This window comes from Brachyhypopomus gauderio, unplaced genomic scaffold (genome assembly GCF_052324685.1).
Source record: "Brachyhypopomus gauderio isolate BG-103 unplaced genomic scaffold, BGAUD_0.2 sc66, whole genome shotgun sequence".
Taxonomy (NCBI): Eukaryota; Metazoa; Chordata; class Actinopteri; order Gymnotiformes; family Hypopomidae; genus Brachyhypopomus; species Brachyhypopomus gauderio.
Window position 1 is genome coordinate 1,422,624 of NW_027506887.1, and position 22,282 is coordinate 1,444,905.

At 50.8% G+C, this 22,282-nt stretch overlaps 1 protein-coding gene across 12 annotated transcripts in view; it reads left to right on the forward strand.

The window, feature by feature from the left end:
• The window catches only part of magi1b (membrane associated guanylate kinase, WW and PDZ domain containing 1b), a 96,445-nt gene that overhangs the window by 71,981 nt on the left and 2,182 nt on the right, over window positions 1–22,282 (forward strand). For 4 of the 12 annotated variants that reach the window (XM_076989157.1, XM_076989156.1, XM_076989162.1 and 1 more), the window contains 10 exons: window positions 2,485–2,516; window positions 4,282–4,537; window positions 8,223–8,314; window positions 9,650–9,842; window positions 12,256–12,573; window positions 14,760–14,963; window positions 16,467–16,560; window positions 16,662–16,785; window positions 18,192–18,347; window positions 19,588–19,726. In XM_076989157.1, coding sequence (XP_076845272.1) covers window positions 2,485–2,516; window positions 4,282–4,537; window positions 8,223–8,314; window positions 9,650–9,842; window positions 12,256–12,573; window positions 14,760–14,963; window positions 16,467–16,560; window positions 16,662–16,785; window positions 18,192–18,347; window positions 19,588–19,726 — 1,608 coding nt within the window. Of the gene's footprint in view, window positions 1–2,484; window positions 2,517–4,281; window positions 4,538–8,222; window positions 8,315–9,649; window positions 9,843–12,255; window positions 12,574–14,759; window positions 14,964–16,466; window positions 16,561–16,661; window positions 16,786–18,191; window positions 18,348–19,587; window positions 20,997–21,146; window positions 21,227–22,282 lie in introns of those variants that run through there. The other 8 variants (XM_076989164.1, XM_076989167.1, XM_076989166.1 and 5 more) reach the window with 7 other exon arrangements.

Sequence of the window (22,282 nt, forward strand, 5' to 3'; positions counted from 1 at the left end):
TGTGTGTGTGGTTGGTTTGCTGTTCATCTGACTTGATTCACACAGGTCTCTGTCTTAATGCTTCCTCTTGCTCTGTTAGTGCTTATGGCCTCTTTTTGTTGTTACGTCCCCCTCTCTACGGGTGCACAGGGTTGTCACTGGGTGTAGGGTGGAATAAGATAAATACACGGTATGGAGTCAAGCTGATAGCGACTGGATATTTTACTGGTCCAGAGAGCCAACACACAAAACAGATGTACATAGACAAAAGTCTAGACAAAAGTCATAATATCTCAAAACGGGCTTAAATGGCAATGCCCATTTACCGTACACATACCACATACACATGTCTGACTACGGTGGGTCACAGGTGGCATCAAAGCAATGAAAGAAATAAAAAACAAACCCCTAACCTAACAAACAAGGAGGCCCGCCTCCTTTCCTAACACCTATACAACAAAACAATACTACAAACAAGAGAAAGAAACTAACCTACCCCACCGTAGCCACTAGCCTCCCACATGAACAGTGAGCACAGTACACGCTCTGGGGTACAGCTACAGGGCTGTTTTCTCCACATGTGTGTGTGTGTGTGTGTGTGTGTGTGTGTGTGTGTGTGTGTGCGCATGCATGCATCTGTCCACGCGTGCGTGAGCGTGCACTGTCCATGTGGTCATTCTTTGTCTGTTGCCCAGGAAACAGTCTGGATGCTTCTGCACATCATGGCCGAACGGGTGTGACCATCATAACCTGTCCCTCTCCGCGCACACACACACACACAGCCTCATCATCTCTCCTCATTTAACACTCGTTTAGTTTCTGCTGAGCCTGATGAGGGTGATCAGAGGTGCCCTTGCGTACGGACGCAGCATGAGCAGAGATCTGTTCCAGCCTGCCTACTAGGAGAGAGGGGTGGTGTTTTATGTATTTATATACATATACCGCTTTGCAGTCTGTTGTGTAGTTAATTACATTTGTGTTTCTAAGCCAAAGTGAACAGTTCACAAAAACTGATTCGATCAAAATGATGTAAAATCATATGGGACCTCCACGTGTTTGTACTGCTACAGTGGTGGTGTTGACGCTGAGCAGTGATACGTATTGTCTCATAAACAAGCACCTCCACTGTAAGAGCAGGACACAAAGGCACATGCAGTAGAAGTGACTCTCTACATAAGTTTGTGTTTTTGTGTTTGTGTGTGAGAGAGAGAGAGAGAGAGAACGAGAGAGAGAGAGAGAGAGAGAGAGAGAGAAAACTGTTTTGTCTTGTTACAAAAATGTGGAGAAGTGAGGGGTGGACGGAGTGGGAAAGGACTAGAAAATGAATGAAATACAGCAAGACCACACCACTATGAGCATGTGAATATGGAATGGAGACATGTGTGTGTGTGTGTGTGTGTGTGTGTGTGTGTGTGTGTGTGTGTGCGTGCACGCGCGTGTGTGTGTGTGTGTGTGTGTGTGTGTGTATGTGTTTCCAGCTTACTCTATCACCAGAAACATTCTCACACAAGCCAGTTTCTTGCTTTCCAGGTCAGGATCAGAATGCCACAGCATGCAGTCCTACACACACACACACACACACTTTGATCTGTGAGTGGAGGCACGTATACCTGTTCTGGTCGATGGTCCAGAACTAAGATATCAATAAAGCAGGTTCATCTCTGCTCCCTCTTCTCATATTACAGCTTCCACACTCCTCATCACTGCCTTCACCAGCATGGGTCACTGTTTATGTATGAACGCATCACTGATGCATCATTGATGTCCGCCTGCCTCCGCATCCAGCATATGGAGAGAGTGAGAAGGGGGGGGGGACGCACGTCCGTGTCGTCCCGAGAGAGAGGACGCACTGGAAATGGGGGAGGAGTTGATGTTGGAGAATGGGAGAAAATGGGGTTGGGGGGGTTAGTGATGCACAGTGTAGCACGCAGGGGGAGGGTGGAGAGAGTGGGTGGGGGGGTCAGGAGAGAAACGGGAGCGAGGAGCGCCTGTAGATTCAGGAGACCACGGCAGAGAAGACGCGTCGGGCTGGCACACCGAAACATGGTCTCAGTCAGGGGAGAGCTGTCCCTCGCCTATAATCTGATGTTTAGCGTCTTAGATTCCTTCTCTATGGGTAACGGCCACTCACTCCTCCGATGCCGCTCGGATTCGTGCGCACACACACACACACACACACACACACACACACACACACCGTCGATCAGTGTCACTGTCTTTGCGCACATGCGTTTGGCTGGCTCCCGGGCTGGGCTGCTCACCACGCCATTCGCCGGAGTTTGGAGCACTGAATGCGCCGGGCTCCATTCGTTCATTTTGCACTAGAGAGGGAGGAGGGAGATGAGGGGTGGGGGGGGGGGGGGGGGGGGGGGCGTTGCTGATGCTGTGCTCGCCGCTCCGATCGGAATCTGGCTGGCGGTTTTTGGATCGCTGCCGTGTTTTTGTCTGTGAGGAAGGTGAGACTCCCGATTAACATTTACCTCTTTTGCTGTTTTGTTCCACCAGGGGTGGCACCAGCCAAGAAAAGCCCTAAACTGGTGAGTGCTCCTTTGTTTTACATTTGCTTTGTTGTTCTATACTTCTTTCTGTTTCTCTCTCTCGCTCTCTCTCTCTATCTCTATCTCTCTCTAGCCCACCCCCATCCGTCTCTGCCATCTCTCCTGCCTTCTCTGCCCGCTGTTTTGCTCGTGTGTGTGTGTGTGTGTGTGTGGCGTGTGTGTGGCGTGTGCTCCTCGCACCGCGTGTGGTGCTGGGACCCGGCCAGGGCTCCGTGAGAGTCGGGGGGGGGGGGGGGGGGGGGGGGGGGGGGTAATCCGAGCGCTCTGGATGCCGCTGCTGGATCGGCTGATGGGCTCTGGTGCCTGGGAGGCAGCTTTGTTTTTATCGTTCTACCAGTGTTTCAGATGTCCCTAAAGACCTGCAGGAAGGGCTCCAGGGTGCCCCCTGAAGGAGTGTTTTGTTATTGCAATTATGTCAGGTATTTAATAACCAGGCTTTTTGGACCCCCTAGCCATTGTGTAATATAGAAAGCTATAAAACTTTATAACCAATGAAAAACAGTTGTAAAAATAAACTGGTTTATGTTAAATCGACAACAGGAGCCCCATCTGTATGAGGCCTGTAAATTGGGCGCTTAAATCTTGTTTGGATCTCCGTTGACTTTATGCAGTATCTGCTGTAAATGAAGTCCTGTAAACACAACAATGACATACTCAACAGATAAGTTAATGTGTGTCATCCTGTCATCACTCACCTTATTAGCTTAACGCACATGCGTATGTATGTATGTATGTATGTATGTGTGTGTGTGCATGCGTATGTTGGTTATGCAAATCAAGAGAATGTTAGGGACCCGTGGAACTGTTGGCGAAAAGTGAATCCTGTGCTGGGTGTACGTCTTTATTGCAGACATCATGTACGTGTAAGGAATGATTTCAGACGACAGCTGTGGCGATCTGAGTCTCACCCACCAGATGTGATTGGTTGGGTGAGGTTTGGGGGCAGGCGTCTGTTAGGCACAGGGTGTGGTTAGTTAAGATCATGGTTTGGGGAAGGGCTAGTGTACAGAAAACAATCCCCTCTGTTACCTCTGCTAGTATCTCTCTGTTTCTGGGCAGAATTAACATTTTTTCCCTCCCATTCCTTAAGTCCTTTAAGAAGTCATGTGACTAGTCAGAAGGGAAGTAAGCGTCTTTGGTCTGTATCACGCTGCACTCCAGGGTTCCGCGTACTGTGTTATCAGTGTCTCATTAAAATGTGTTCTCTGTGGAATTCTGCCTGTTACAGGCACTGCCTTTGCTGTAACAACAAGAGTGATCTCGGGGATTAGAGGTCCCCAGTCTACTGATGAATTCTTCCTTCTGTTGATCAAGACGGGATGAATACTGTGTGTGTGTTTCTCGGAGTCCCACCTCCCGTCTGCTCTGACGACTTGATCACCAAACCCCACAGAAAGAGAATCCAGTTTAACTGTGCTTTCCCCGCTCACAGAGAATTCCTGGCAGTAGATGCTCTTGATTAGAAAAGAAACTCTTGAAATTAGATTTTTCTTCTGTATCTCTGAAACGAAGGCTGTGAACAGCTATCCAGCTGGGGTGGTTAACATCTGAGAGAAGAGTTTTAGAAGCTTCAGTAGGAAGTGATGGCTGAGGTGGGAGGGGCTTGTGGGAATCGGATCAGGCCATTGGCTGCTCACTGCTGGCAGTAACGATACTAAGGAAAGCTGGGTCCTCTCCTGACTGCAGTAGACTGGATTGAGTGATGGTGTTACTGTTTTGTTTCTTTTTTCCCTCCCACCACACACAGCAGCAGCAGCAGCTGGAGAGAAAAGACAGCCAGGGAAGCTCCCAGCAGAGCGTCTCCAGCCACCGCAGCGCCCCCACGGACTCGCCCCTCCACGCCTCCCAGGTCCCGCCCACCGAGACGGCCGCCCCGCCCCCTCCGGCCCAGCCGCTGCCCGGCCTGCCTCTGCAGGACCCGCCGGCGGACGGCACCCTCGCCAAGAAACCGGACCCCTTCAAAATCTGGGCCCAGTCCAGGAGCATGTATGAAAGTAGGCGTAAGTAATATGGGATTCTGGTGGAGGGTGCTTGGGCAGCTGGTCGGCTGGGTGTGCAGGCGGGGTTGTGCGGGGCAGCTAACGGCTAACCAGAGGAGAGGCAGTGATGCGGCTGTTTAGGGCATCTGTTCAAGCTAGTCACTGCAGACCTCTCCCTGACGTCAGTACTTTCTAACCCATTATCACTGGCCTTGGTGGAGGGTTTGTGAGTTTGTTTTTTCTTCATTTGCTGAGATTAGCTTGCACAGTATTTTATAGGTTGTATTGATTTTGGGCCTATTTTAAGCAGTGTGCATTGTCCTCTGTGCATTTTAAGGCAGTTTAACACAGTTTGTTTTTCTATTTAAAGTATGATGGGGAGATGTTTCGTTAAGCTTCACTTTCCTTTGAGAAGTTGGAGACCCGAGACCAAAGCAAAGTTGTTTATAAAAGTTGTTTTAATGTCATTACAAAATTTCAGTTTGCCAAAACGGTGGTGATGCTCACACAGCACTACAACTCCAGCTGCAAACTTCACCATAATGAGAGGACACGACAACCAAATGCTTGTGAAAGCCATTATTTCTCTGAGAAGCTACTCGTGTGTTGTGTTGTCTGGGACCATTATATTGTAGTGCTTTGCTGTCCAAACTTTGTCTACTTATAATTAGGCCAATTCGCCATCTTCTCCGGGCTTCAGCTCACTGGAACAAAGACACGAGAAATCGACTGGCGCCTCATAGCTCTTCTGACCAATTACATTCTTTCCCGCCATCAGCATTCTTTCACGTGTCGGTGCCCCTTAAAGAAACGCTGTCCTCTGACAAACGCCTGTCTAATTGACGGCGGCATAAAGACAGTGAAATCCCACGTTTCTTTTATGTCGGGGTGGCGCAGACACGGGCGGACAAGCAGGTTAATTTGTAGGAATATCTGTCAACTATTGTCGGGGGGAAAAGAGGGTCCAGAGACTAGCAGGGCCTGCGGCACGTCTTGACCTCCTGTTCAGACCTCTTTCATTACAGAACTCCTTAAACCAAAGGTGGACTGGGACAAGCAGAGTTGCCCTTAGATACCAGTAGTGGTGGGTTGGGGGGGGGGGGCACAGTTGTAGAAATGTACATGTGAGATGAAAATGAACAGAGAGAAGTTTCTTTTGAAATGACCTTCGTATGGCTTTTGTTGGCTTTGTGTAGGACACACTATAGGGAGACACATGACGTCAGCCACTCAGAGGAGACCGTGGTGCTCCTCACCCCTCATGACGCCGAATGGCGTCAGTTTGTTCATCTGGCACTGAATGGTGTCAGCATGTTCATCTTGTACTGAATGGAATCAGCATGGAGTTGTCAGCATACCGATTCTGGTTCTGATCGACCCGTGTTTTTGGAACCTGGCACAGGTGCATCCCCCCAGTTTGTGCTCCCTTGAATGGGTATTTCTTAAGTTCAACTTAAGCACACAGAAGTGTCATTAAGTGACTGAGGCTTAAGTGAATGCAGGCTGGAAGCAGGAGCATGCACTAATGGGCCATTTGGAGACTCGTTCTGGCTGCCTAATGGAGATGGAATGATCTGGGGGAATCAGTCGTGCCCGCTCTGGTCTGCAGCATGGCCGTTTCGTATGCCTCAGAAGCCTCTGCCTCTGGCTCTGATTGGCTTCATAATGGGCATTTCTGTCCAGACTGCTAAAGTGGACCCGATTAGTGTACGTCAAGTCCAGACTCGATTCCCAGACGACTAATCATCGGGAAAGCGAGCCAAACGACAAAAGAACACCGGCGAGGAGGGATTCAAATTCAAGTCAGTCGCCTTTCTTTCAGCGAATCAAATTAGCGCGAGGCAGGATTTGCTGGTCTGTCCCCCATCATGCGGTCGGTGTGACCAGTCCAGATTCGGTTTTGAAGATTCTATTGTTAAAGCCGCCCGACTGACCGTGTTGAATTGAACCTGGCTCTTGGTTCTGTGGAGAGGGCAGGATGCCACATGCCTAATTGTCAATTGGGTGGACAGATTGCAGGCCAAGCTGTTCATGCTCCTGCTCCCCACACAGTGCGTCCTGCTGCATCAACTTGGCTTTGCAGTGAAGGAATGACTGCTCTAGGGATGGGACGATATAAAAAACAATACTGTTATCAGTGGCCAAAATTATCATGGTTTTTGGTATTAAGTATGCTAAACATTATTTAAATATGCCTAAGACACATAATAATCATACCTTAAAATATATGTATATTTAAATAAAACAGTATAGGCCCACACATCAGACTACTGTTATTTCACTTAAATAATCAAGTTGGCAGTTACGGTGTCTTGCAGTAGGACACTTCCGTCCATTGTAATCTATTAAAAATAAAAGCTAACCATACACAAATTATCAGAATGATTAAAATATGAAACCGTGCAATTATCGCTGGATTTTTTCACCGTCATATAAATAGCGACGGCCCCATACCTATAATGCATGCAGAACAGTCGGTTCCCACATACCAGTTTTATTGCAGACTAGGACAGGAGTCCTTGAGAGTAAACACATCAGCAGGCAAACAATTCCCTGGATTCCCTGCTCCGCACATGTAGCTTATAGCTGCTTGATGCTAATGCTAACTATTCCTTAGCTGCCATTTGGCTGGTCTGTTGACCTGACTGCTTCAGTAGCTCAATCCTCACCTGAATTTAAAACTTGATGCTTATCATTTCTGCTCTGACCTTAGGCCTGTCCAGAAGCAGAATCCCAAAAGCACACAGAGCACCGCAGAAACCACCAGTTCATGCCATGTGCGGTGCGGTCATGTAGTGAGCAGAGAGCTATTTGGCATTCAGTGTGTTTGTCAAGTTTGGTTTCAGCACGGAGCACAAATGTCTGCGGATCATAAGAAGGGCGTTATCCTAGTGAAGAGAAACGGCCATGACTGATGGCTGCTAATTGGCTTCAGACGTTGATTTTGTAATTGAACATCTGGCAGTGTGGCACACAAGGGCCTCGTGTAAGTTACCAATCCTCCAGTAACATATGGAGAGAGGTGCGGGGAGGGGGGTGGTGTAGTGTTCTAGTGTGTATATTGGCAGGAGGTGTGGCGAGGTTGACACTGCTTGGCTGGCTCGGTGAGGCCGATGGCTAATGCCGTCTTTCCACTGGAGTGTGAAGTCTGGGATAAGGACGTGAGGCATCCAGCAGGTTTAGCGCATGAAAGGAGCAGCAAAATGGCTCATTTTCCAGAGCTTTCCTAGACATGTGTCTGCCGTGTTATTCCACGCCATCGAACAGTGCAGCTCAAAACCGCTTTACTTACGGCATGTTTATCGAGCGTCTTCCATGGACTGAGTGCTTCAGTAATTGTGCCTGAAGTGCTTTAGCTAAGTGATTCAGTATCCTTGTGAAGCCGGATAGTTCACTGAATGTTAATCTAAGTTTAACTGTCTCACACATGTGCTTCTGCACAGATGTTCCTTTGTCCTGTAGGACATTAGTAGGCTGTATTGGCTGAGATCGACTCGATCTTCCCGACAGTCAATGAAAGGCTTTATGAATGATTTGCAACCTGAACCTGTGCAGTTCTGATTGGCTGCGGCCATACGTGCGCTTACTAAAGCGTAGACGTTGTCCGTCCCGCCGCGGCTGGGAATCTGGAGGGGATGCAGGTGGCGGGAGCGTGAAACGCTGCGTCATGCCGCCAAACTGATTGCCACTTTGTTCTCTTTTTCAGTTCCAGACTACCAAGAGCAGGACATCTTCCTGTGGAGGAAAGATACCGGCTTCGGCTTCCGGATCCTCGGAGGGAATGAACCGGGAGAGCCGGTGAGTGCAAAGATTTGTGGGTTCGTTCCTTCTTTCTTTCTTGTTCATTTGTCTTCTCTTTCATTTAGCTTTCAATTCTGGACTCCACATTGCTAATAGAGAGTGCAGCAGGACGCGATAAAATGGTGAATTTCATAGATACTGGAAGCACCTGTGTTCTGTAGCTCCTTCCAGTGTTGAAGAGATTTCAGCGCCAAGAAATTCACAACTGTAATGACTGCCGGGCTTGACCTTTCATTTTTTGGACTCGCTGCCGTCCATCACTGATGAGAGCATTAACATACTTCCAGAAGCGCACGGCAAACTGCCTCAGTTCTGTATGAGCAGCTGTGAGCATCAGCGCCCCCTGGCTGCATATGGCACTATGGGGATTTAAAACCGAATCTCTTTATTAAGCTTCAGCTCTTTTCGGCTTATCAGTGTTTTAACCGTATTTTCTGCTTAGGGTCACGTCAACCGAAGTTTGATGTAGGCGGACTTATTTTTAGGTGTGATGAAAGCAAGTCTGAGTTTTAACCTCTCAGGGTGCTTGAAGGGGAGACTGCTTCCACTGTGTCGCCCATTAAAAATTCTAATTATAGGAGCGAGAGTCATCAGTCTTTTGAAGCCTGTTCCTTCTCTCTCGCGCAGCTTTAAAGGAGAACGGCAAGCGTGTGGAAGATTATCTGAATGTAGCGGAGTATACTTGTTTGGAAGGCATCACTTTCAGCCTATGCTGTTTGTTCATGACATCAATTTCCGTGTCCGACAGGCACGCCGCTTTACGAACCTCGCTGTTTGGCGGATTCGTGTTTCTCAGTAAAAACGTTCCCTGTGCGCGAGTGTGCATACGCTCGCAAGGGCGGGCTCAATTTTGTGTATACCTACAAGTTGCTTTCATGTCTCATGCCTTGTCTCATTCTGATAGAAACACATCTCCCAGCTCACTTAAGTTCTCAGTTAAAACACACACACAAAAAAAACTTTGCTACTTTGTTCCAAACTTGTTCAAGCTGTCATGCCGGTTACTTGGACTGCATTTCTAGAAAGAAAGAAAATGGCCCCCATGAGGTTTCATCTCAGCTTGGCTGGCAAAGGGATTCAGTCGCAGCCGTCCTGTGAAGGGTCTGTCTGCATAGCGCACATCGCTCGTCAGTACAGTACCAGAATTCTAAATGCGTAAGAAACAACCAGCACTGAAGTCTAGGCTGGCAGCTCTAACGTCTGCTCGTGCAGTTTCCTACTCACACTTTCATCGCAAACTTGCCAAACGCACACCGAGCCTCAAATTAGTTTCATTGGGCGTGTTGTTTATTTCCAACTCTTGAGCCGCAACTCCGCCCCTCCTCTCTGCAGATCTACATAGGCCACATCGTGAAGTATGGTGCGGCGGACGAGGACGGGCGTCTACGCTCCGGGGATGAGCTGATCTGCGTGGACGGAACGGCCGTGGTGGGGAAGTCCCACCAGCTGGTGGTGCAGCTGATGCAGCAGGCGGCCAAGCAGGGCCACGTCAACCTGACGGTGCGGCGCAAGACCGGCTACGGAGGTGAGTGTCGCCCTGGGCAACAGTGAGACCGGTTACAGAGGTGAGTGTCGCCCTGGGCCACAGTGAGACCGGTTACAGAGGTGAGTGTCACCCTGGGCCACAGTGAGACCGGCGTGAGTGTCACCCTGGGCCACAGTGAGACCGGTTACAGAGGTGAGTGTCACCCTGGGCCACAGTGAGACCGGCATGAGTGTCACCCTGGGCCACAGTGAGACCGGTTACAGAGGTGAGTGTCACCCTGGGCCACAGTGAGACCGGCATGAGTGTCACCCTGGGCCACAGTGAGACCGGTTACAGAGGTGAGTGTCACCCTGGGCCACAGTGAGACCGGTTACAGAGGTGAGTGTCACCCTGGGCCACAGTGAGACAGGTTACAGAGGTGAGTCACCCTGGGCCACAGTGAGACCGGCATGAGTGTCACCCTGGGCCACAGTGAGACCGGCATGAGTGTCACCCTGGGCCACAGTGAGACCGGTTACAGAGGTGAGTGTCACCTTGGGCCACAGTGAGACCGGCGTGAGTGTCACCCTGGGCCACGGTGAGACCGGTAATAGAGGTGAGTGTCACCCTGGGCCACAGTGAGACCGGCGTGAGTGTCACCCTTGGCCACGGTGAGACCGGTTACAGAGGTGAGTGTCACCCTGGGCCACAGTGAGACCGGCGTGAGTGTCACCCTGGGCCACAGTGAGACCGGTTACAGAGGTGAGTGTCACCCTGGGCCACAGTGAGACCGGTTACAGAGGTGATTGTCACCCTGGGCCACAGTGAGAACGGTTACAGAGGTGAGTGTCACCCTGGGCCACAGTGAGACTGGCGTGAGTGTCACCCTGGGCCACGGTAAGACCGGTTACAGAGGTGAGTGTCACCCTGGGCCACAGTGAGACTGGCGTAAGTGTCACCCTGGGCCACAGTGAGACTGGCGTGAGTGTCACCCTGGGCCACAGTGAGACCGGTTACAGAGGTGAGTGTCACCCTGGGCCAAAATCAGCAGCCACACTTGGACACCTCGCTATATGATGCTGTTGGCTTCACTGCCGAACTGACTGAATACATCCATTTAGGGCGGCGACTGGCTGCTTGACTGATACTGTCTGAGCAGCTGTCTTGCCTGAATCATGGGAAATTAATTAAGCATGAGTAATTAGACTGCAATATATGTTCAGACAAGGCTTCAGATTTGTGTGTTTCCAAACACACTCTCACTCACTCTCTCTCTCTCTCTCTCTCTCTCTCTCTCTCTCTCTCTCTCTCTCTCTCTCTCTCTCTCTCTCTCTCTCTCTGTGTGTGTGTTAGAGTTCTGTGTTAACTTCCTAGTCCAGTGCTCTTTGCCCATGATAGAGTTATGAATAATACATAATATGCTCTAATTACTCATCTGTACTGACAAGTTCAATTTAAATTGGACTTCTTGGTGCATGGTGATGAAGGATTACCGTCTAACGGTGTAACGCTGAGGTGACCTGGAGCTGGGCTCTAGAGCGAACCCTGCTGGCTGTGCTGGGGTTTTTCATCCTGGAGACTCCTCCCCCTGCACAGTTTCCTGTTTCCTTGGTCCAACATACTTGGTTCGAGACCTGAACAAATTACCAGTCCCTTCAGCAGGGGACATGTCCGTCTTGGAGGTCCAGGGCAAGCAAAGAAGCTACACAGGAAGTCCCCATAACTGGAGTTTAGACCATAGACCAATGAGCTGCTCAGACCTCTGGGACTGACATCGGTACCCTGCGCCTTTGTCCAGCTGACAACGCCCCCTTCAGTTGGCCCGACCCCACTGGTGGAGCGAGGGGGTGTGGGTGCCAGAGGCGTGGTACAGTTCCAGTGGGCGGAGTCTGAAGGAAAGTGGGTCATGGAGCTCAGGCTTCAGCGCCACGTTCCCCACAGACCCTGCCTGCTATTATAGGACTGCCGCAGAACCCAGACCCGGGTGTTTATCTCCAGGAAGGTTGTTGTGCTTCTGCACCACCCCGTGCATTCTGCAGCATTGTTGTGGTTTCTTGGGTTGAGGCACCAGACCCCTCTCCCCCTCACCTCCCCAAACCTCCTCTACTTAATATTAATGTCAGAGCAGTAGGAACCCAGGAGCCTCAGTCATGATTATAGACCACCACCACTCAAAATGCCACCGTGAAAGCAAAAAACATGTTTTTGTGTGTGTGTGTGTGTGTGTGTGTGTGTGTGTGTGTGTGTGTGTGTGTGTGTGTGTGTGTGTGTGTGTGTGTGAATGTCATATTAATTCTGTTGCGGGTGTACAACTCTGATGTACAGATTTCATTAAGTATTGTTAACTTGCATGAAATGTTACTCAAGGTCTGGTGTAAAATTTGTCTGTAATTCATTAGATTCGACTCGGTCTGAGCGGTGTTCTCCAGTCATTCCTAAACGCCTCTCCCATCTCACCTCCCATCCTCCTCAGTGACGAAGGTGGACGGTGACGTTCCTCCATCGCCGGCCTCCTCGCACCACAGCAGCACGCAGGCCGCCTCCCTGAACGAGGACAAGCGCACCCCACAGGGCAGCCAGAACTCACTCAACACCGTCAGCTCCGGCTCTGGCTCCACCAGCGGCATCGGCAGTGGTGGGGGCGGAGCTGGGGCAGGGGGAGGGGCCGGGGGCGGGGCCGGAGCCAGCGCCATCCAACCATACGACGTGGAAATCCACCGTGGCGAGACTGAAGGCTTCGGCTTCGTCATCGTCTCATCCGTGTCCAGGCCCGACGCTGGGACCACTTTTGGTGAGATGCGCGTTATGTTATGGCCAGTTTGGGCTGTTGACTTCAACCCTTCAGTCTGCATTCAGATATTATTTACCTTAATCCATTCAGAAATGCTGTTTGTGTCCCCCACACCTCTAATTTTACCATGCTTCACTCACTGCTGGAAGGGTTTCAATATAAAGTGTTAAGTGTGGATAAAGTGGCGCTTCTACACCCAGCATATCATCTTAAGCTTAGAGTACCACATAAAACACCATTAAAATAAACCCCATCACCTTCCTGCCACCACTGAACGTTGCTGGTGATCCTCTTCTGTTGAGGATGAGTTCCTCCGTAACCATGAGCTGCTCAGGGCCAGATGGGCTGCAGGATTTTAGGAGGCTTTTGTTTTGAGTGAGATCTTTTCTTGCAGCGTTACAAACATGGTCTGGTTTTGGGTGTGTGCACACGCACGTCTCTGTCTGGGCCCGTCTGCAGCCGTAGCCTTTATTTCCCCCCAGAACAGGGACCCGCCTCCACTCTGCAGCAACTTCCCATAATCCTCCACGCAGGGTCGCGCACGCACACACATAGAGCATCGGTGTGGGCGCCAGTTGTTGCGTATGCCCGCATGGTGGTCAGATCGACTCGGATTACGCGAGAGGGAATCGAGAGCCTCCTGCTTCTAGTATTTGGTGTTTGCCGACAGCGGTTGGTCCATCTGGGTCTGCTGGCTCTGTTTGGGCATCATGGGTGTGGTGTCTCTCCCAGGCGTGACCAGGGAAAAGGTGTTGGGGGAGGCCAGTGCTGATAAAGCACAGATGATGTCTTTTGTACACAGTTCATTATGTTTACACACAGCCAAAGGACAGCTGTGTACTGCATGTATTGCTGTACACAGTGTATAATAAATATTACTATTATTATTACACATTTTTACTTAGTTTTATCCCTCTGAAGTACTAGGTGATCAGCACCTTTATTGGTGTGGACAGTGTATGTAGTAGTTATAGTATGTAGAACTTTGCTGTTTTACATGCAATATATAATCCATGTATTAAACCAGTGGTTCCCAAACTTTTTCTGCCATGCCCTCCTTTAGTAGATGAGAATATTTATGCCCCCCCCCCCCATATTGACACATGTGCACATGTTTTACTTCCAAGCTCTGCGCCCCCCCTGCAATAGCTCCGTGCCCCACCTAGGGGGCGCGCCCCCCACTTTGGGAACCACTGCATCAAACATTGGATATAGCTATCATACATAATGTGTGAATTTTGTTTCGGTACGGTAATGTAGTAATATAGCTGATGCAGTATTGTGGGCTGTAAAGTAACTGATTTATTCATAATACATGAGGAATATTTTCTTCCATAATTGTGTTTGCGTGAAAGATTAACTTTGGATTCTTTTGTGCATAGCTACTCTCGCAGTTCAGCCTGTGTTCAGACAAACGTCTCAAAGCATACCTAAACAAAAACAATCTATTTTTCATTCAAACATCATATATCACTGTATTATTCATAATTCATCGCTCGGGCACAAAGAGGCCACAATACACTGCTGTGGTGAGACGGGCAGGACGGGATGGGGATGGGGGGGGGGGGGTGCTTTAGTTTTGAGAAGTGGGATGAATAATTTAAAGAGAGAAGCTGATAAAAGCTCTATCAGCTAAATGTGATCATGGCAAAATGCAGGGTGTGGGGTGATAGGTGTGGATGGACCATAGCCAGGCTGTCTGTTCTGAGTGACATCTTCACTAATGCTTTCCTCCCTGAGAAGGGTTAGGGTGCTGGAGCAATATCTGCGCTCTCTCTCTCTCTCTCTCTCTCTCTCTCTCTCTCTCTCTCTCTCTCTCTCTCTCTCTCTCTCTCTCTCTCTCTCTCTCTCTCATTGTTGCTATCCTCTCTTGATCATGTTCTGTCACACCTTTACACACGTACTCTCTGTCTCCCTCCCTCCCCGTGTAAGATGAGTTAACAGGGCACTATGTGGAATCATCCTACATTATACTGTAATTGGTGACTTTGGCTGGGTGGCTCGCTGTGTTAACCCTTCTGCCTTCTCCTTTCTCTGTCATCTCATTCTTCTCTCTCTCTCTCTTCTACGGCCTCCCATTCCAATCCTTCTGGCCCTAACTCCTCCCACCAAACAAAAAACCAATCCTCTTTACCAAAACACACTTTAAAAATATCCGCCCGCACCCACACTTGCCCAAAAAACAGCCGGAAACACGTGTGTGGCCATGCCTCACAAAATAGGGCGTATCATCGAGGGCAGCCCGGCAGACCGCTGCGGGAAGCTGAGGGTGGGCGACCGTATCCTGGCCGTCAACGGCTGCTCCATCACCAACAAGTCCCACTCTGACATCGTCAACCTGATCAAGGAGGCGGGAAACACCGTCAGCCTGCGAATCATTCCAGGAGATGGTGAGACCCTTGCACCTTTGGCCACACCCCTCTCCCAATCCCGCCACCCAGTTTTGAGTCCTGTTTTTAATTGGCTGAGTGGAGCAAGATAACTGAGGGATGAGGGATATTATTGGGTCATTCTTGGACATTGTTGCCCAGCGAAGAGGTCATGGATGAGGTCATGTTCGGTGAAAAGACACTCATGAGCTCAGGCAGGTTATTTTAGTGTGTGTGCGTGTGCGCGCGTGTGTGTGTGTGTGTCCAGTCCTCAGCTGTAATGTATAATGCCAACTGCACCGTCACTGCTTGTTGGCTGTGTGCCGCTTTAAGTAAGATGAACGTCCTGATCTGTAGTTTCCATAGAGACGGCGAGAGGAGGAAGGCACGTGTATGGTGGCGTGAGACCAGCATGGGTCAGGTCCTGCTCCCCTAGAGACTTCTTATCCGTCTGTCCCCATGTCCTGTATAATTTATCCCAAGACACACTGTGGGAGACACTTGTGTGCATGGAATGTTTGAGAGGATGAGAAAACAGATAAACACACACACGGCTCTGGGCATTGGAGCAGAAACGATGGAGTGGGGGGGACTGGGAGTGGGGGGGACTGGGAGTGGGGGGACTGGGAGTGGGGGGACTGGGAGTACGGGAACTGGGAGTGGGGGGACTGGGAGTAGGGGGACTGGGAGTGGGGGGACTGGGAGTGGGGGGACTGGGAGTAGGGGGACTGGGAGTGGGGGGACTGGGAGTAGGGGGACTGGGAGTGGGGGGACTGGGAGTAGGGGGACTGGGAGTGGGGGGACTGGGAGTAGGGGGACTGGGAGTGGGGGAACTGGGAGTGGGGGAACTGGGAGTGGGGGAACTGGGAGTGGGGGGACTGGGAGTAGGGGGACTGGGAGTAGGGGGACTGGGAGTAGGGGGACTGGGAGTGGGGGGACTGGGAGGTGATGGGCGAGTACTGAGCCAATGGGGCAAAGGTGGGCTGTCGCACTGAATGGCTATACGGCGGAGAGGAGGCGTGGCTATAGCGGCATTGCCAAGGCTATCCAAGCTGCAGGCGTCGCAGAGACGATGAGAGACGATGGGATGACAGGAGCTGGCTTCCCAGCATGCCGCTGAGACCTCCACAGGGCTGTAGGAGTTCGGTGCCGTGCGTTAAGCCAACCAAAGCAGGCGTGGTGACAGCATTTGCCTGGTGTGATAAATGTGCAATTATTCTGCCCATGCAGGTTTAGACTGTGAGAGTGGGGTCGGAGCGTAGTTACGCCGTGGGGCACACCAATGTGTTAACAGCAGCATGTTTTGGTAATAGCTTTGTAATGTGTGACTCCCCAGCAACACAACTTTGTGCTCACAGTAGACATGTCCCACAGTGGAGAGTACACAATGGAGAAGAGTGTTTCCTGTAAAAAAAAATAATAAATACATTTGCCTGTCATCTCTCTCACACACACACACACACACACACACACACACTCACACTCTAACACTGTGGGTTTGTAACTCCATCCTTCTCTGCTCAGAGTCCTCCAATGCATCACTGCTAACCAACGCTGAGAAAATTGCCACCATCACTACCACACACGCATCTCAACAGCAAACTGCACCTGAGCCAAGGTAGGATCAGCCCGCACACCCACTTGTGAAGGAACACATCTGAGATCCTGAAATATGATCAACACTCGCTGATTTTTGATGTTTCCCATTGCTTATCTCAGGAACAACACCAAACCAAAACAGGAGTCTTTCGAGATCAAAACCCCTCAAGCTCCACAAGCTCCGCCTCCTCCTGCCCCTGTACAAGCTCCGCCTCCTCCAGCTCCAGCACAAGCCCCGCCCCAGGTACAGCAGCTGTCAGCCACCACAGCACTGCTTCCCTGCAGCGTGCACTTGAGCATCCTCGCCCACGCTGAGTCTTCTCTCCTTCGCTGCACCCTCCAGATCCACACATGCACACTGCCTATTCTTGGTGCTTTCTCCAACAAGCAAACACTAGTTTATCTCCATCCAGTTAACCTTCCTTCTGTACAGCATCTTAAACAGATCGCGTGTGGTCAGCTCATTGGGGGCAGGGGGGCGGAGCTCTCGCTCTTGCCGGGAGTTTTTGTTCTCTGCGGTGCTTCGGAGATGCCCCCCCCCCCCTCCTCCCCCGCCACTGCCCCCCCCTCCTCCCCCGCCACTGCCGCCCCCTCCTCCCCCGCCACTGCCCCCCCCCTCCTCCCCCGCCACTGCCGCCCTCTCCTGCCCGCCACTGCCCCCCCCCCTCCTCCCCCGCCACTGCCCCCCCCCTCCTCCCCCGCCACTGCCCCCCCCCTCCTCCCCCGCCACTGCCGCCCTCTCCTCCCCCGCCACTGCCCCCCCCCCTCCTCCCCCGCCACTGCCCCCCCCCCTCCTCCCCCGCCACTGCCCCCCCCCTCCTCCCCCGCCACTGCCGCCCTCTCCTGCCCCGCCACTGCCGCCCCCTCCTCCCCCGCCACTGCCCCCCCCCCTCCTCCCCCGCCACTGCCGCCCTCTCCTGCCCCGCCACTGCCGCCCTCTCCTCCCCCGCCACTGCCGCCCTCTCCTCCCCCGCCACTGCCCCCCCCCCTCCTCCCCCGCCACTGCCGCCCCCTCCTCCCCCGCCACTGCCCCCCCCCTCCTCCCCCGCCACTGCCGCCCCCTCCTCCCCCGCCACTGCCCCCCCCCTCCTCCCCCGCCACTGCCCCCCCCCTCCTCCCCCGCCACTGCCGCCCTCTCCTGCCCCGCCACTGCCGCCCCCCTCCTCCCCCGCCACTGCCCCCCCCCTCCTCCCCCGCCACTGCCGCCCCCTCCTCCCCCGCCACTGCCCCCCCCCTCCTCCCCCGCCACTGCCCCCCCCCTCCTCCCCCGCCACTGCCGCCCCCTCCTCCCCCGCCACTGCCCCCCCCCCTCCTCCCCCGCCACTGCCGCCCCCTCCTCCCCCGCCACTGCCGCCCTCTCCTGCCCGCCACTGCCGCCCTCTCCTGCCCGCTACGTGGGCGACTTTGCCTCTCTTGCGGGTGAATGTGGTTCTGCTTCTCTGGAAACCAGAGCCCGGTCTGAAACGGAGCAGGAGAGAAGGAAAATGGGGAAACCTGCCCCAGAGGGCTGGCTGATCTTGGGCTGCAGAGCTGTGCTTTGCTGTGTGTCCATGCACATGTAGTCTTGTGAGTGCATACATAAGTGTGTGTGTTTGTGTTTGTGTGTGTGTGTGTGTGTGTGTGTGTGTGTGTGTGTGTGTGTGTGAGCAGCAGCCGCAGCAGGATGCGGAGTTGTACCACGTGGATCTGGAGAGGGACAGTAAAGGCTTTGGCTTCAGCCTGCGTGGGGGGCACGAGTACAACATGGACCTGTACGTGCTGCGCCTGGCTGAGGAGGGAGCAGCAGTGCGCAATGGCAAGATGAAGGTAGGCCCCGCCCCTGGCCCCGCCCATGGCCCCACCCATGGCCCCGCCCCCTCCATCTCAGTAGACACATGCACACACAATCATTCAAGCCTATCCATTACTGCATCCAGGTCCACAAAAGCTGAACCTGCTTTTTAATCACTTAATATTGATTATTGATTACTGCTTCTGACCCCTTATAATCCATAAATTCCTTTAAGACCTTAAAACACACCCCCTAATCAGACCTGACCTGTCTGTTGACCTGACAATCGATCATCATTTTGATCACTGGCTTAAAAAAAAAACTAATTTTGCAAGATCAATAAAGTATCGCTTTGTCTTCAGAAATCTCCAGCCAAGAATAAGCATTTACATACATAAATATAATTGAATACATTTCGCTCATGATCACTGCAATTTCCCAGTAAAATAATAAAAATATTTAGTTCGATGTGAAATTTCTAGTAATTAATCATTTATAGAGGAACATAATCAGAGGAACAGAGAAACCTAAGAGCACCTGAAGGAGTTCATGCAGACGTGCGCTTTAGACCTTCCTGCCTGCGTCCGTGAGCTGGCTGAGCAGACTGGGGCAGAATGGGGCAGAATGGGGCCGGCCTTTGGGTGCAGGTGGGAGATGCAGGAGATGTTTGTTGGTTTTCTCAACATGACATGGGAGAAAACTGATCGCACGTCAGAATAGATCAGCAGAGTTCCTGATCCCCTCTGTCGTTTAGCGTAATCTGGATCAGCTTCCAGCTGCTATCAGGGCAGCTTTCAGGTGCCTTTCTCTCAGAGAAGAAATAATGCCACCCAGTTGCAATGGCTCATGGAAGATCTTCCTGTGCCTCTAGTTTTGTCATGGGTCACCGGAAGGGCAAGTGAGAGTGATAGTAGTGGCTCCTGTTCGCTCACCAGCTGGATGTAGTAGCCTCAGCCGGCATATGTGGACTGCTGGGAGCACGCCGGCTCTGGGGAGCAGAGCAGGAACATGGCAGGAGCAGCAGTGCATCTGTCGGAGAGGCCCAAACTGAGATTACCAGAGGCAGTGGGAAATGGAAGAGAAACACCTTCACCATCCTCCATCTCCTCCGTCCTGTTCTGTTCCCAGAGCTTCTTTCATCTAAACCTCGCCTCTACGCTGTGTTGACTGGAAATGTGAAGGCATCTGTTTGATCTGCAGTTGATTTGTGTGGACTTTTCCTCACAACCTTGTTTAATTCATCTGTCTTGACCTTTTCCTGTCGCTGTCTCCCAGGTAGGGGACGAGATTTTGAAGATTAACGGTGAGAGTACCAAAGGCATGAAGCATGCCCGCGCCATTGAGCTGATCAAAAGCGGCGGCCGGACGGTCCACCTCGTCCTGAAGAGGGGTGACGGCTCCGTGCCTGAATATGGTGGGTCCATCTACGAAAACATCCCTTTCTCCCCTGTCTTCAGCCCCTGATGGAGCCACCCAGGCCTCGGGGGTGATGCCATCACCTCCATCCTTCTGCGCGTCAGCCCTCTCTCCCGGCCTCCTGCTACTTGGTGATGGGCCTCCTTCCTGTTGCCTTTGCCCACCTCTTTGCTTCTGTACAACATGCTATTCTAGCAGGGGACACTGGGAAATGTAGTTCCTGAAGCCTTTAATTTTTTTTTTTTTGGTTTCTTTTTTGGGTAGTGGTTGTGTATATTGGGAACATGCTTTTTAACTGCTAAGCTTGAACACAAAAGAAAACAAAGAGTGACTGACAGGATGTAGGAAGACTGTTTCCAAACCTGCAACTGGATTACTGGTTTATTACTTCAGTGCCCTCATGGAGTGATATATTTTATGATAGAATTATTTAAAAAAAGCAAACTTGACAAACTCCTTTATGCCTTCTTGGGTGACGCTATAGAGTCCGTGGGGTGTAAGTAAACATATTTATGCTATTTATTGAAGCTGAATGTACACTGCTGAGAAGACACTAAGAGCCTTGATGGCAGTCTAGGACCTTGAACCCTTTCGATGGGGAAATGTCTCGATGTCGTAGCAGGCCCAGACTCGGAGCTCACCACACATAACCGTGGCGGTGCGACCCGACAGGCTCCCCCAGCACGTCCGCTCCGGTCTTCCTCGTACACGCTGACCGTAGTGTCGCACTCGGACCACGGCTGCAGCCACAATCCAGCTCCCTGAACACTGAAACGTCTATTGCTACATGATGTCTTCAGTGAAATGTTTGAAACTTTGTTTTCCATAATATTTATGGATGATTTCATTGAACCTGTCCCGATATGTTAATTGGTGTTATTTTTAGGCATTTTTCCCTCTTTCATGTTTGGAATGTGACGTGTTTGTTTTCTTTGTTTGTAAATATGATGACTCTGTGAAGTTGTATATTTTTGTACCATTTTTGTACTGTAATTTTCTTTCACATTCTTCCACATTCTGCCAGTTTCTGTTTGCGGTGTTAATTGCTTTATTCGCCATTGTGTGTTCACGTATATGTGTGTGTGAGCACGCACACGTGTGCATCCTTGTCTCACGGTGTCTACGGTTCTAGGGTCTATATGCTGTCGGTGCTTATGTGGTGTCCAGATCTGTCTCTTTTTAAGGTTTATTTTCCACTCGTGGGTGAGGGTATTTTATGGACAATCTGTCTTTGACGAATAGAACGAATAAACACCTTTTACATCACACCTCCACTCTCATGCCATCGCTGTCTCGATACAGGGTTCTAAAGGTTGTGCTTCTTTCTCTCTCCTCTCTTGTTTGGGTTTACGTCTGCACTCCTCTGTTGTTCCGGTCTCCCCTCTCCTTTACCCCACCCTTACTCGCCACCATCTCAGCGATGGTTGCTTCCCAAGCCTCAGCCGGCGGGAGAAAGGAAAAGGCAGGGGACCCTGGTTTCTACCAGAACCAGAACACGGTTTGTATCTGCCACGTGCCTTGCTGTGCTGTGCCGTGCCGTCGTAGTCCCAGCCGGTCTCCACCGCCAGCACCATTTCGCAACCATGCGGTTGAACCCATTTACCCACAATGCCTTGCTGCTGTCGCTCCTGTCATACTGTCCCAATGGGATGGATTCATCCATCTTGCTTCCCCTGTCTGAACTGTAACTGTGCCTACACATTCAAGAAAGGTCACTGTCCGTGTGTGTGTGTGTGTGTGTGTGTGTGTGTGTGTGTGTGTGTTAGTAATTTCAATGTTTAAATAATGCCATTAATACATACAGAATCATGAACTTCCTTAAAAGTATGGTTAGCATGGCATTTTTAGCTTGGTGTTTGCAAAAGCTCAAATTTGTGCAGCAAAATATTATATAGGAACCTACCTGCTTGGAAGTTTTATATGAACATGATCACTCAGCCTGTTTGGAAATCTGTCCCTGTAGTAAATTCTTATGCATGCATTCATCAAAGCAAAGTTTAGAAAAACCTTTCTGAGCTGTGGACAAGTACAAATATCAACCCTCTCCCCCCGGACAAAAGTGTGCTCATTCATTACGTATGCTTTCAGCAACGTTGAAGATATTATCTCAGTCAGATGGAGCTGTTTAAAGACTTATTTATTTTTAGCCTCAGGGTTTTCAATAGAATTCATTTCTAAATTCATAAAACTGTTTACCACTCGTTTCATATCTTCTCTGGCTGAATCACCACCACTCATAGAAACATTGCTTTTGGCTTACAGTTATTAATACTTCATCATCTTTTCCCTTAAATTAGATTTAAGGGCAGACAAGCTAAAGCAATTAGCACATGCTAAAATAATTCATAAGGTTTTAGAAACATGAACAATATCTCTCATGTGAGCTAGAACCAGGGAAGGTGTGCTAGAACCAAGAAACATGCTCCACTCCACCCAGCACTAACCAGAGCACAGACTGTACAGTCTTGTCCTTTCAAAACTGATCTTTGCCATAGCCAGTGAAGTGGGTCTTCAAGTACAGAAGCATAGCTAATAAACAGCTTGGTATTCCAGA